Source organism: Myxine glutinosa, chromosome 9 (assembly GCF_964187855.1).
Source record: "Myxine glutinosa chromosome 9, kmMyxGlut1.1, whole genome shotgun sequence".
NCBI classification, from domain to species: Eukaryota; Metazoa; Chordata; class Myxini; order Myxiniformes; family Myxinidae; genus Myxine; species Myxine glutinosa.
Window position 1 is genome coordinate 6,552,450 of NC_136269.1, and position 13,916 is coordinate 6,566,365.

General features: G+C 41.8%; 1 protein-coding gene across 1 annotated transcript in view; it reads left to right on the top strand.

The window, feature by feature from the left end:
* Positions 1-13,916, top strand: part of LYST (lysosomal trafficking regulator) — a 457,799-nt gene that overhangs the window by 210,173 nt on the left and 233,710 nt on the right. The window contains exons 16-18 of the mRNA XM_078785068.1: positions 4,259-4,425; positions 12,246-12,436; positions 13,444-13,686. Of these exons, the coding sequence (XP_078641194.1) occupies positions 4,259-4,425; positions 12,246-12,436; positions 13,444-13,686 (601 nt within the window). The remainder of the gene's footprint in view (positions 1-4,258; positions 4,426-12,245; positions 12,437-13,443; positions 13,687-13,916) is intronic.

Consider the following 13,916-nt stretch of genomic DNA (forward strand, 5'->3'; position numbering starts at 1 on the left):
GAGTAATGGGATTTATTATTTACACAAGCAAAAAGAAAGCAGTCACGTTTATTTACAAGCACATAAGACGCAGGTGACACAGGGAAAATACTAGCTTATACAGACTTAATTAACCCAGGACAGAACAAACAGAACAAACTCACGTACACAAGAAGGGTGGAAAGGCAGGAGGTGGATGGCTGGAGGGAGAGGGAGGTCCAAAGGGGTCCTGCAGCTCAACCGGCGCGTTTAGCAGCCGCCGTTCCTTTACGGTCCTGCTCCAAACCGCCGTTCAGGCCCCCGAGCTGCTGTTGTGGCTGCTGTGGACGTCGCGTGCTTTGCCAGGCCTTGTCCGACTCGTCTGGTCCAAACCCTCAACTCGTTCTTGGTCCACTCACTCTTTACCACCGACTCCTCACCGCAACCAACGCAACCAACTGACCACCGACTCCACTGACTGACTCCTCACGACTCTCTCCACGACCAACTCACTTGCTTCTTGCGTGCGCGCCTTTTATAGCGCCTCCGGCGATTAAGCCGCCGGCCTTTTGGACACGCCCATCGGGGTGCTCACCTCGGCCCTGGTTGGTCGCGCGACCCTCTGGCTCCGCCCTTGATGACGACGGGCGGGCACGCCTTTCTTCTCCGATTCGAGCACATGTTCAATGGCGGTTATTGGAGGGGAGGTAATTCGGCAATCGAGGCCCGGCAATGACGGAAGGGGGTGTAAAAGGAAATGGAGATTTTGGGGATGGGAAGGAAAGGGGATCTATTCTCTTTCACTGGTGCAATGGAGTACTTCAATTAATGGGAGACACAGCCTTACTCTAAAACACAGAATAAGAGATAACTATCAACAGGGGTATTCTATTATTTGGCTGATGTGTATGCTTGTGGACTAATTATGGGATGCCCTTTCACCTTTACACAGCCCCGGAGGTAGGGGGGCGCAGAATAAACAATCATAATAATAGTACAGCACACAATCAAAAAATATACAGTACTCATCTCCGCAACAATATATGTATATATATATATATATATATATATATATATATATATATATATATATATATATATATATATATATATATATATATATATACATATATATACACACACACACACACACACACACACACACACACACACACACACACACACACACACACACACACACACACACACGTTGAACCCCTTAACTTGACAAGGAAGCAAGGCACAGATTAAGTCTCACCCCAGCAGTTGCTGCACAAGCTACCAGAAACAAGTGTAGCCTGCCAGCTGACACATTGTCTCTGCCCTGCTCATCAACAATTAGGAGGTTTCCAGTCAGGAACATTAAATTTCATTAAGGATGCACACTAACCCCATGGCATGACCCTGACGTCATGCACATAAATTATACCAAGACATCACCTCCAAACTAGGAGGCATCCGTGTGGTACTCAAGTCTTTGCAGACTGTGCATAATTTATGTGCATGACGTCAGTGTCATGTCATAGGGTTAGTACCCTATGACATCTGCAAAGACTTGAGTACCACATAGATCTTTTTTAAAATTTAAGTTATTCGATTTAAAGTTAGAGGTGCGTATTATACATATGTCTAATTTTTTGGTAGGTTTTTTTCATGTTGAAACGATCGTCGAGGACGTTTTCGAAAAGGGAAGTGGCAATACTCAAAGAAGAAGAACACAGAATAGCCAATTGTTTAATATAGAATATATAATCAGTAAGTTCACAATCATGAAGTAAAGTATTTAGTATCCGACTCATCCGTCGTATTGAAAAGATGAAGAAGCTCCTCCAGATTTGCACCGTCTATGTCATTGTCCAGGTAGAGACTGTCCCGCTTCATAAAACGATCTCCCCATCCACGTGACGCATTGAAGGTGACCATGTTTGGCTGCATATTCGCAAGCATGACGCTTTCACACGCACCTCCGAAATGCTGACGTCACCGCCTTGTTGCCGACGATCTGCGACCCAATCGAGCAGTTTGGCCTCGAGTTCGGGATGGGCGGCCGCGTGACCCCGTTCGGCCATTTTGCTTCTTGGGGGCGACTGCAGATGCTCCTTCTGTCGTCTCCTGACCTTAGTCTGATGTTCACCTCAGATATTCCCTCGAATTCCCGCCCAGCACCTCTGTTGCCGTGATGTTCAGCGTACCGAACAATGTTTCGTTTTTGAGTCGCGGAGTATGATCGGCGTCGAGAACTCATGGTTAATTAATTGTATACCGCACCTTTCCTATGCCATCTCCAGGCGCTGCATATCGTCATTGCCGGGCACCGAAGGGGGCTCGGCAATGACGCACGCTGAAAGGGAGTACTCAGTTTTCACTCTGGTTGTTTGTTTTCTTGCTTTCTTGTTTGTTTGTCCGGGCGATATCTCAGCCATCCTTCGAGCGAGGAAGCTGAAATTTCGGCAAAATAGTGAGCAAGTCCTTTGTCAAAAACTGTATTTTTTGTTTTTTGATTAATCAAATAATTGAGGAGTTATTTAATTATTAACGATTAATTAAGTACTTATTTAATTAATTAAATTAATTTTCTCTTCTGACCATTAACTCAGGCACCTTTTCAGTTAGGAAGCTGATACTTGGACATGATGACCAGGTGATTTGGCTGCAAAGGCTATTTTTGATTTATTAATTAATCAATTGATCAATGAATCGATTAATTATTTAATTATTCGATTAATGACTAAATATTTTTATTTTTTAAAGTTACAGATTCTGATGAAATGGTGGTGGTTTATGTGTTCTGTGACCGAATTGATTAATAATTTAATTTTTTAATGATTATTATATATTTATTTTCATTATTAATCATTTATTTATTTTCTTTCTCATTTGGCCAATATCTCAGGCACCTTTTGAGCTAGGAAGCTAATATTTGGACATGACAGTGACCAATTGATGTGGCTATCAAGGATAGTTTTGATTTATTAATTAATCATTTCATCGATTAATTATTTATTGATTAATCAATTAATTTTTTTATTTTTTAATTAATGACATTTCATTACATTTTAAAAAGATACATCTTCAGATGAAGTACTTGTGGTTTAGTTATGCTATTAGCCAATTGATTAAGAAAATATTTTGTGATAATCTTTTATTGATTTTAATTATACAATTAATCAATCAATTATTGTACACCTCTCCCTCCCAATGCAATCTCTATGAGCTGCACTGCGGTATTGCCGGGCGCCGGAGGCGCCCCGGCAATGCCGTGCTGTCGGATATTTAATTATTTGGCATGGGGCGGTGTACTTTGAATGTATCTGTACTTGTTATTAATTTTAATTAATCTGACTTCCCCCATTTATTTAATATGCGCTGATATGTTGCTATGTTTAAACTTTGCGTAATCACAACTGAACATCACGATTAATACGATTTACGACTGTCATAAATTTAGTTCCTTGACCTGCCGTGATATTCTTTCATTTGCGCCGCTCTGTTCAACTATTACGAAATCGTGGCCGACAGTTGTGGTTGAGAAGGACTTCACCGTTTTTGACAGATGTAATAACATGTTTTACATCGATATATTTTTTCATTTGAGTGCTGAAATGGGGGTGCTTATTATATATAGGTCTATAGATTTTTACACCGCGACAAAAGTCCAAGTTGGGGGTGCGCGTTATGCACAGGGGCACGTTATCGTCGAAGTTTTACGGTATATATATATATATATATATATATATATATATATATATATATATGTATATATATATATGTATATATATATATATATGTATATATATATATGTATGTATATATATATATATATATATATATATATATATATATATATATATACACACACACACACACACACACACAAACACACACACACATACACATACACATACACACACATACTAAGTATTTGTCAAAGTTTAATGGACGGATTCAACAGAACATTTATTATAAGCAAGACTGGTTCTTAATTCTACGTTAAAATTTTGTTTGATTTGGATCTCCACTCTCCATTTTTGACCATTTAATAAATTGTCAATGGGGTATGTTGGGGAATGTTCAGCCACTCTCTCTGCTCCACCTCTCTATCCTCCTATCCCCACATGCTAGTGAGAACGTATTCTTCTGAAAGGTTTTGTGGATAATATTTGCTCTCTATTTCTGACACACCAGTATATTAAGCAATGGTTGCCATAGTAACATAACAAAGAACACTTCACCTGTTTGTGCAAAATTCTGCTCACAATAAGCCTATAAGGAAGTTTAATGTGTTTCATTTTCCCTATAGGAATTCAGAAGTAGCTTTGGACTTTGCCGCGCAGCTTTCACGCAAAGCTGGACTACCTTCGGATAAGTTAAAGACCTTCTGTTTTGTTGGTCATTCGGTGGCTTGCCAGGAGGATGTTGATCACTTTGGTTGCTCATGGAGTTTGGGAAACCTCCTGGTTTTTAATGGTACGGATTTTCTCCATTCAATCTTTATTTTGTGATTGCTGTGGCTGTTCAGATTAAGTGCATGATTCTATTCCACGGCCATTTTATATCTTGTGAGTACCTCCTGTCCCTAATTGCAGCCTGACCCTTTTCACTCATATCTACTACCAAGTATTGATAGTTTCGGGGTAGGATTCTCTACTATTCCTACCATATTGCATCCCTAGACCCTTCCACATTTTATCGAGTTTGTTGTCAAGCTTGTAATTATCATTGCAATGCATCATATAGATTATAGACAATGACATTAGACTTGTCACAATGTGTTTGAAAAAACCCATTTTCCACATTTCAAAGACTTCAGAAACCTGTTCTCTATTTCCATGCCACACTATACCATACCATGCCTTGGTATGCATTGATTGCAATGATAGAAGGCAGGTGTGTGTTTTCTATACTAAGGTATTCCATGTCAAGTAACGTTTGATGAAATGCACTGATGCGTTCCTGGCTATCCCATTGATTCCTTTTATTGTTTCATCGCATCTGAATTTCTTCCTTTTGTTCTTCCTTTTGTTCTTCCTTTTGTTCTTCCTTTTTGTCTTCCTTTTGTTCTGCCTTTTGTTCTTCCTCTTGTTCTTGCTCTTGTCATTCCTCCTTTTCTTGCTCTTTTTCTTGCTCTTTTTTCTTGCTCTTTTTTCTTGCTCTTTTTTCTTGCTCTTTTTCTTGCTCTTTTTCTTGCTCTTTTTCTTGCTCTTCTTGCTCTTCCTCTTGCTCTTCCTCTTGCTTTTCCTCTTGCTCTTCCTTGTTGTTATTCCTGTTATTGTTGTTTCTCTGATTGTTCTTCCTGTTTTTTTTATTTGTTGTCTTTCTATCTGTTGTCGTTGTTCCTGTTCTTCGTTTGTTCTTTGTTTGTTTCCAATCCTGAAGATTCTTGCAGAACAAGTTATGGTTGTTTGTCCATGCTCTATCCTTTTTTTACATGCTGAGCATCAATCAAGGTAGCAGCAGGTACCATTTTCAAAATATTTGGGATGAATTAGCTGTGATTTGAACAACCGACTTCCCAGACTCAGAGCAGACGCTTCAACCATAACGCCATCGATTATGATATGGAATGAGAAAAGAAAACAACATTTGTTCTATCCATGGTTCTCTTCCTTCTTGTGGTGATTTCTGATGGTCTGTGAGATTAAATACTAGGCCAAAATAATCATTGTGAAATTGATGAAACGAGTGATTGATTTTCCTTTTTCATAAAACTCATAAAAAGGGATCTTTGCCGATTATTCCACCATCTCATGATGATTATACAGGAAGAACATACGCCACTTGTATGCCCAACATGGTGAAAGTACCATCATTGAAACAAAGATGAACAGGATGCTTTTCATCATGGTAGAGTGAGTGAAGAATCCTGGACAATATGTAAAGAAGATCGCTTAAAAAACAAAGAAGCTAACTCGTAAAAATTTATACAGATCACGTTTAATTTTTATACAGATTTTATACATATTACATTTATACAGATCACGAAGAAAGCAGCAATGAGAGCTGTGGAAAAGGTGAGGAATAATATGGAAGATGAGGTGTACAGCACATTGGAAGGGGCGATGGGAGGAAGATGAATTGCCTCGTGACAGGGACGAAGATAGTGGGGACATGAAGAGGAGGTGGAGTGGGGGTGGTGATTAAGGATTGTGGGGGGAGGCTAGTGACAGAGAATGGCGCAGTATTGAAGGTGTGGGAATGATATTTCAGCTGTTGCTGTTGAACCAGGAAGAAGCAACGGGGAGCTGGAGCTACAGAGTTATGTAGAGGGGAAAGTGGAGTTGGTGGAGATCACGGAAGAGGAAGTGCAGACGGCATTGAAGAGGATGAAAAATGGAAGCGCACCAGGCATTGATGAGATGTTTACAGAGATGATAATTGCAGCGGGAAAAGTCGGAGTCAGGTGGACGAAGAGGTTGTTGAATGTATGTATGAGAGATGGTTAATTTCCGGAGGAGTGGAGGACAGGGTTAATTGTGCCGATATGGAAGGGGAATGTTCAAGATCTGAGGAAGTCCAGGGGCATTACACTCCTTAGTCATGTGATGAAGGTACTGGATAGGATTATGGATGGGAGGATAAGGGAGAATGTGGAGAAGGAGATCAGAGAAGAGCAGCAGGGGTTTAGAAAGGGTAGGAAAACTACAGATGGGAGGTTCGTGCTTAGACAGCTGGTGGAGAAGAGGTTGGAAGTGCAAGGTGAAATGGCATGGGGATTTGTGGATTTGGAGACGGCCTACAACACTGTCTCGAGAGAGTTGGTGATTGCGACATTGAGATGGATGGGAGTGCCGGAGGCAGAAGTGAGGTTGGTGGAAGGGACGTAGAAGGGAACAAAGGGAACAAAGGGAAGAGTTTTGGTTGGTCCTGGGATGTTGGAGGAGTTCAATGTGAACATAGGTTTGAGGCCGGAAAGTGCTCTCAGCCCACTATTTTTGCCTTGAGGAATTGCCCAGAACACTCTTGAGGAGCTCCAGCCTGGACAGGAAGAGGAGATGAGAGAATTATATTTAATTCTCATCTGGACCTTCACCAGATGAGAGATGAGAGAGATATATAAGATGAGAGAATTATAGAGAATTATATTGCAAAACCCTTTGTGGAGGGGGGATATTGTCTTGTCATAACATTAATATTATGCCATTTTCATTCGTGTTATTTGGCTTCCTGTGAGGTTCCCACTGGAAGCCTATTGTTCTTGCAAGGATTATTATTATTCTCACACATTTTGTGGAGACTATTCCGAGAAAACTGTTAGAGCTATCTCTACAAAACTTTAACTCATTATAGATACCAATGTAACCTAGTGCATCATGAATTTTGTTTTTGCAATTTTGACGTATTGGCTGCCATTGCCTATGACATAAACTTTAAACATCTTCTTCTCCAGAACCGCTGAACAGATCAACACAAAATTTTACAATTATGATCACCAAGCCATGGGGATAAAAGTTTGCGAAAAACTACGTCATCGGTCACGTGGTTTGGCCAAAAAAAATTTGTAAACCTATATTTCCAAAACCACTTAACTGATCCAAATTAAAATTTACAGATGTGATCAACTACCCATGAGGAAAATTAATTGAAAATGATGATATAATCAGTCATGTGGTATGGCAGCCATTTTGCCTGGAAGCCGATCATTATACGAACTGTTCTAGTTAGTATTACATTTGTAGGGGGTAGGCAGTGATTACCTTAGTCCAGGTAGAATTGCATAGGCAGTGTGCTCCAACTGTCATGAAGAAGAAGAAACCCCATGTATCATAAGTAGGGATCCGGTAGACCGTATGTCGTGTAAGCACGTATCTTCATTCCCATCACGAGGGGTGGGGTTATGTTAATTAGTTAGGGATTATGGGTAATTAATCCCCTGTATGTAATGGCCTCTGGTTTTTTTTTTTTCCTCTGTTCCTTATGACACCAACAGCACACACAGACAAAGCCAGGCAATCACGCATTTATAGCACTAAATAAAAGCGACCGGAACCGGGACATTGAACAATACCGCTGGCACTGCCAGCCGCGACATCGCCACATCAAGCAGGCAGGGCCGTAATGCCACACCTCGAAGAAGAGTGATTGTTCCAGGGTTGATTGGAGCAAGGACTGCTAAGATTGGACTATGGGATTGGTGGAGTAGGCACGGATGACGTCAGAGCCTTGAGTATAAAAGAACGCTCTCCCTGACATTTTGGCCTCTTGAGTGAGGGACATTCATTGAGACACCACAATTTTATCTCTCTTTGCTTGCTCTGATTTTTGGGATTCAACAATGAACGGTCGAAGTTCATGAATCCCTCTTGGCTGTCTCTCTTGATTTCCTCGCATCTTCTGGCTTTGGTGGTGAGCGGTCGCGATTTCGTGTCTCGCTCTGCTTCGGGATTTCACGGCGGGCGGTCGGAGTTCGTGGCGCTCCCGCGCAGGGGGAGTTCATTGGCGGGCGGGGGCGAGTGGAACGGGTGCCGCTTGCTAAACGCGCTCGGCGGCGAGAGACACAGACTGCACAGGAGGCCTAGTTCTTACTCGCGGCAGCGCAGCCTGTGGTTCCCGCGCAAGGACGTGAGAGGCCTGTGACGAACCGGGATGATTCCTGATGAGGTTCAAGAGCTGCTCAGAGCTAAGTGCCCACAAACTAACGCATTTATTTTCACAGTTATTTCTCCCTTTGGCTGTATTCGAATCTGTATGGGGACGTCCTGGTTAGGAATCATAGTTTTAATTGTGCATTCTTTGTTACCGGCATTCTTCAATAAAGCCGGTATTTTTGTACATTTTAATTCGTGTCGGTTTGAGTTAATTTATTATCCAGGTGCGAAGACATCGGATGGAAGCCATCCAGGTAAGTTCGTCATCCTCCTTTCCCTCGCGAGTAAAGGTCCGCCATTGGATTGAACGCCTTGGAGTTAAAGCTTGTTTGGTCATCCATGTCGCCCTGTGGTGTTCACTACAGGGCAGACACACAACAGTATTAATATTGCTTTGTAACAACATTAATATTATCTTATGTTATGTTATTATCCTACCGACATTAGTGTTGTTATTACTTTTGTTATTAATTCATTGCCACTTCGTCAGTTTTTTTCCTCAGGAACACGATGCTCTGAAACATAGATGTGTGACCGTTTCCTATTTGTACTACAGACTTGGCATTTAATATGGAATATATATATTTTTCTTGACTTGGGTTTACTTTCTTAACTCAGTATATCAATCTGGTGAGTTTCTTTTACACTTTGGTGATTTATTTGTTCAAAGAACCATGTCACTGATTGTCTGTCGCAGCAAGAAGTCAACAACAGGATTATATCACAGGTGGCATGGCAAAATGTACGGACAGGTGCATTTGATGATTTGCTTCACAGTCGGGTATACAAGGGTTGTTGCATTTTGTATTAGTGGAAAACAACTGCTGCACGTCTCCAAAGGTTATTGCCGCTTCCTCTGGAGATGGTCCGTCAACTCGACAATGCTGTTTGTCATGGAGTGGTGGCTTTACGAAATTACGGCATGAAACAGCATGCTATTGCTCGGCAGTATGGCATCACTCAAGGTCAGGTGTCAAAGATCCCGAAACGAAATGCTCAGAGGGGTGTCCCTACTCCAATACTGAGGCTAGGACGTCTCCGCAGAACCACAAGGAGGGATGATCGCCAGCTGCACCGGTTAGTCCGCAATGGCCGTACCAAGTCAGCTAATTGGCTCAAGGCTGAGTGGCAGCAACTGACAAATGTGCCTGTATCCAGAAGGCTAGTCAACCAACGACTGGTTCAAGCAGGCTATCGTGCCAGGCGTACCCTGAGAAAGCCACGCCTGACCAGACAACACCGCCAGCGCCGATTGCAGTGGGCCAGAGAGCACCGTCAATGGCAGCCACGACACTGGAATCACGTGATCTTCAGTGACGAGTCTAGATTTCTGGTCTATCGTCGAGATGGCCGCGTCCGAGTGCGCAGACAAGTGCATGAAGCCTACAACAAAGATTGTATAGTGCCAAGAGTTCAAGCTGGAGGTGGTGGGGTGACCGTTTGGGCTGCTTTTCATGCAGGGGGAAAAACTGCCCTGGTTGTTCTGAATGCAAACCTGAACCAGTTCAAGTACAGGGCCATTCTGGAAGAAACATTGCTTCCATTTGCTCGTGCAGCCTTTCGAGGAAACTTTGTCTTCCAAGATGACAATGCACGGCCTCATCATGCTCGCATGATCCAACACTTTCTTGCTGACCGTGGTGTAGAGCATATTGAGTGGCCTGCCATGTCCCCGGATATGAATCCGATAGAGAACTTGTGGGCAGAATGAACGCGTCAAATCGACCACTTGGAGCAGCAGACGACATCTGTGCGTGAATTGCAGCAGGCTATTTGTCACTGCATGGCAAGCGATTCCTGTCCAAACCTTGGCAAAGCTCGTGAACAGCATGCCTCAACGTGTACGTGCTCTCTTGAATGCTCGTGGGGGTTACCCGAAGTACTGAACTGTAATTTTACTGTCCGTAATCCCAGTCGTAATTTAACTTTTGTTTATGTTAAAAAAAAATTTGGCTAATGTGTAAAATAAAGAGATACTTCTGGAAAACGTACAGAAGTTTAACACAGTACTGTCCATGAATTGAGTTCGATATCAGTTTACATCACTTTCAAGAATCAATTTATTTGTTTCGAAATGTCAAATGTGGTTTTTGTTTCTTTTAAAGGTCACATTAACAAAATTTAGAATAATTTCAACATAATTCCAATGAACTTTTGGTTCTAAGACATCTTGAAAAGTAAGTTCACCCCCACAAAAAAAATATTCCATATTAAATGCCATGTCTGTATAATCTCTTTGATATTTAATGGAAAGAGTCGTTTTATAACATGGAATTTCAAAATTTCTGAAAAACTCTTCGTCTGGCTCTCATCAGGAAATCGTAAGGACACCGGAAATAAAGATGGAAGCAATTTTTGCTCGCATGTGGTTGCTGATTGGTTCACATGGCTGACGATGATTACCGTCAATAAACGGCATGGCCTTGAGGGACTGTATGAACTGGGTAACCCCAGACTTGTTACAGTGATTTAGTTGGAAACCAAGCGAAGCATTTGTACAAATTACCTTTGCTTACGGAGAACGGGACTTAGTGTGTGCACCGATGTGTTCAAGCATGCGTAGATGTGCTGAACCGTGTGCTCGGGCCATGATCAGAACCAAATCCAAGTGATATTTTCAGGTCACTCCGGATTATTCAGCAACTGCGGTCCGATCGCAGAGACGCAGCTTTGAGTGAGCATTGTAGTTGGTTCCTTGCACGCATGAGCTGGTTGTACACGACCTGTAGCTTGACTACTACGAATTGCCAATGGCACATGCTGCTTAATTTCGTCCTTTAATATTTGGGATGTATGGCTTACATACCTGGAATTACACCAGCACTGAAACTCATTTGTTGCATTGTTACCTCTGCCACCAAAGGTCGAAGGGATTATGTTTTCACTTCTGTTTATTTGACTTTGAGCAGGATATCTCAAAAATGTATGGACGGATTCGGACGAAATTTGGTGGAGAATGTTAGGTGTGTGACGAGGACGAATCAATTAGATTTTGGTGAAGGTCCAGATGCTATGATTTTAAAAATGATTCTTCACAATTGATAAATGGGGCCAAAATGATATATAGCATGATTTCTCAAAAAGTTTTGGATGAGTTCACAAAACTAGTTGGATGAGTTGGTTCGGTGACAAGAACAAGTCGATTCGGTTTTGTCCAGTTCCGGATCCAGATCCGGCCTATCAGTGCGATACAAATCGTAAATTGTTCAGCCTACGAACTCTACTGAGTGCCGTTCTAGTTTAATTGTCCGGTAGGCCGCACATATTATTGGATATTAGGGAGCATTCTTTGAGGAGTCAATACAATATCACTTGCATTGTGACCTCATGGTAGCACCGCGAGACTGCTTGTTTCACCTGTTGCTGGGGATATCTTACCTGTCCAGTGCAATTTTAGGTAAACTGAACACTTCTCAGGTCCAAAGATTGTGACCTTTCCAGAGAAAGCTGTAGTTGAGTGTCTTTTTACCTGTGCTTAATTCAATGCTGCGACCTAATTTTCAAACAGATTTTCATTCTCGATGTAACTCCATACTGTTCTTTTCATTGAATGAGTTGAGCTAGTTTCCGATGTTATTGCCTGGAATATAATTTTTCAAACTAAAACACAACTTTGACACGTCATGAAAATCAACAAAATCCCATCTTGCTTCTCCTTCCATCACTTCCTTCCACCCCTTCTTCCTGGCAACCTCTTACCAGATGCTGTACTAGACTCCTTGTTGGCATTCCATCTTTACTCCTGTGGACCTGACCTGCGTTCTGTGTTGCCTTGTAAGCTGGGGGTGCCGCCTCCATTGTATACGAGATACGCGGATTTGGATATTTTGCGCACTGGTCAGCTTCAGGACCTGCTGGTCAGGGGTCAAGGACTGAACCTGTCATCCCTCAGTGTGAGTTTCTGGATGCATTGTTCGATCACCTATGCTTGTAATTTTAAGCATCACTTTATTAGAAATTCCAAAGTTGTATCCTTCAGATCAAAGGATTTTTTTTTTTAAGTTTAAATCATTGCTTAAGTGATTCCCGAATCTTTAGCCGCCGCTTGAAGTAACTTTCCAAGCTTTATCCCTTCCTGTTTGAATGTTGAAGTTGTCGTCTTGTATCTGTTTTATTTTGTTATCTCGTGATGTTGACATCAATCTCAATAGTATTTGTATGGGGTGCAGCATTTCGGCCCTTTAGAAATACAATGAAGAACAATAATATTGTTACGCTTGTGGGGTTAGGTGACGAATTGCCATAATGGAGATAGGAATGTATAGATTAACATGGACCGTGTGACATGTCGAAGACATCTCGATGTACATAAGCAGGGAACCTGTGAGCTTAAGGTTGTTTATGTGTCACCTCATGGAGGGTTGTTTTGTGTTAATTAGATAGGGCTTAAGGATAATCCCCAGTGATTTTTCCTTATGTTTTTACATTTACATTTTTACATTTTACTTTTTTTTTTTTTTTACAAAAGGTCAAATACTGAAAAATTCAATTCCGGGCCGATTTTAACTTTTTCTCATGAAACTTTTTCTATGCAATCAACCTTGGGGATGCATGAGATATTTAACCATTTTTTGGATTTGACCCAGGGTCCATGCTCAGGGGGGAGAGACTTAAGGTCACAGTAGTCAAAATGGAAAGGTGGTTTAACTCAAAATTTGATATTGGGTTATTCCTAGTGGAACTTTTTGCACGTCTTTCAACTTTTCTTAAGGTGGGAAGCGTGGGGATTTGCAATGGCGTGCCATCGACTTCATACTGGTTTATAATGTTTGACAATGAATGTTGTCGGGACACTTAAAGCAAAGCAAGTTGGTGTGAGGTGAATTTGTGTGCGTTGTGGGTGGTGTGCTGTTGACTTGGTTGAGTGGTTCAATGTGATTTTATCTTCCGTGTTCTCCAGACCTCAGTCTGCCTCGCTTATTCTCCCGGTGTGCCGGCTACATACACGACATACGAATATCCCTCACCTGGTCGAGGGCTGAAGCGTCCATCTTTGTACCGCCAACCACCTATCCCACGTGATGTTCCACTTGCTGCAGGAACATCTGTACTGGTATCTCTGTATCCAAGAGTGCATCAGGGACTGCAAGTGAGCTTGTACAATGTTGGATGCATCGGAGCTTTCATCTTTCTCTTTGCTCGGGTGAGTTCTCAGTTATGACTGTTTCTAATTACCCCGCGCATGCCAAGCGAAAAGCGGGGTTAAGCAATTGGTTCATTTCTGTCTGTCTGTCTGTCTTTCTGTTTCGGAATACCACTTTATGATCGAGGAACAAATAAATTTGAATTGAATGCTGTTTCCTGGGAGATCCTGCTCTCCGTGCAGTGATAACCAACGTCACATGTTGGCATTTGCAGTTTTAACACGAGTGT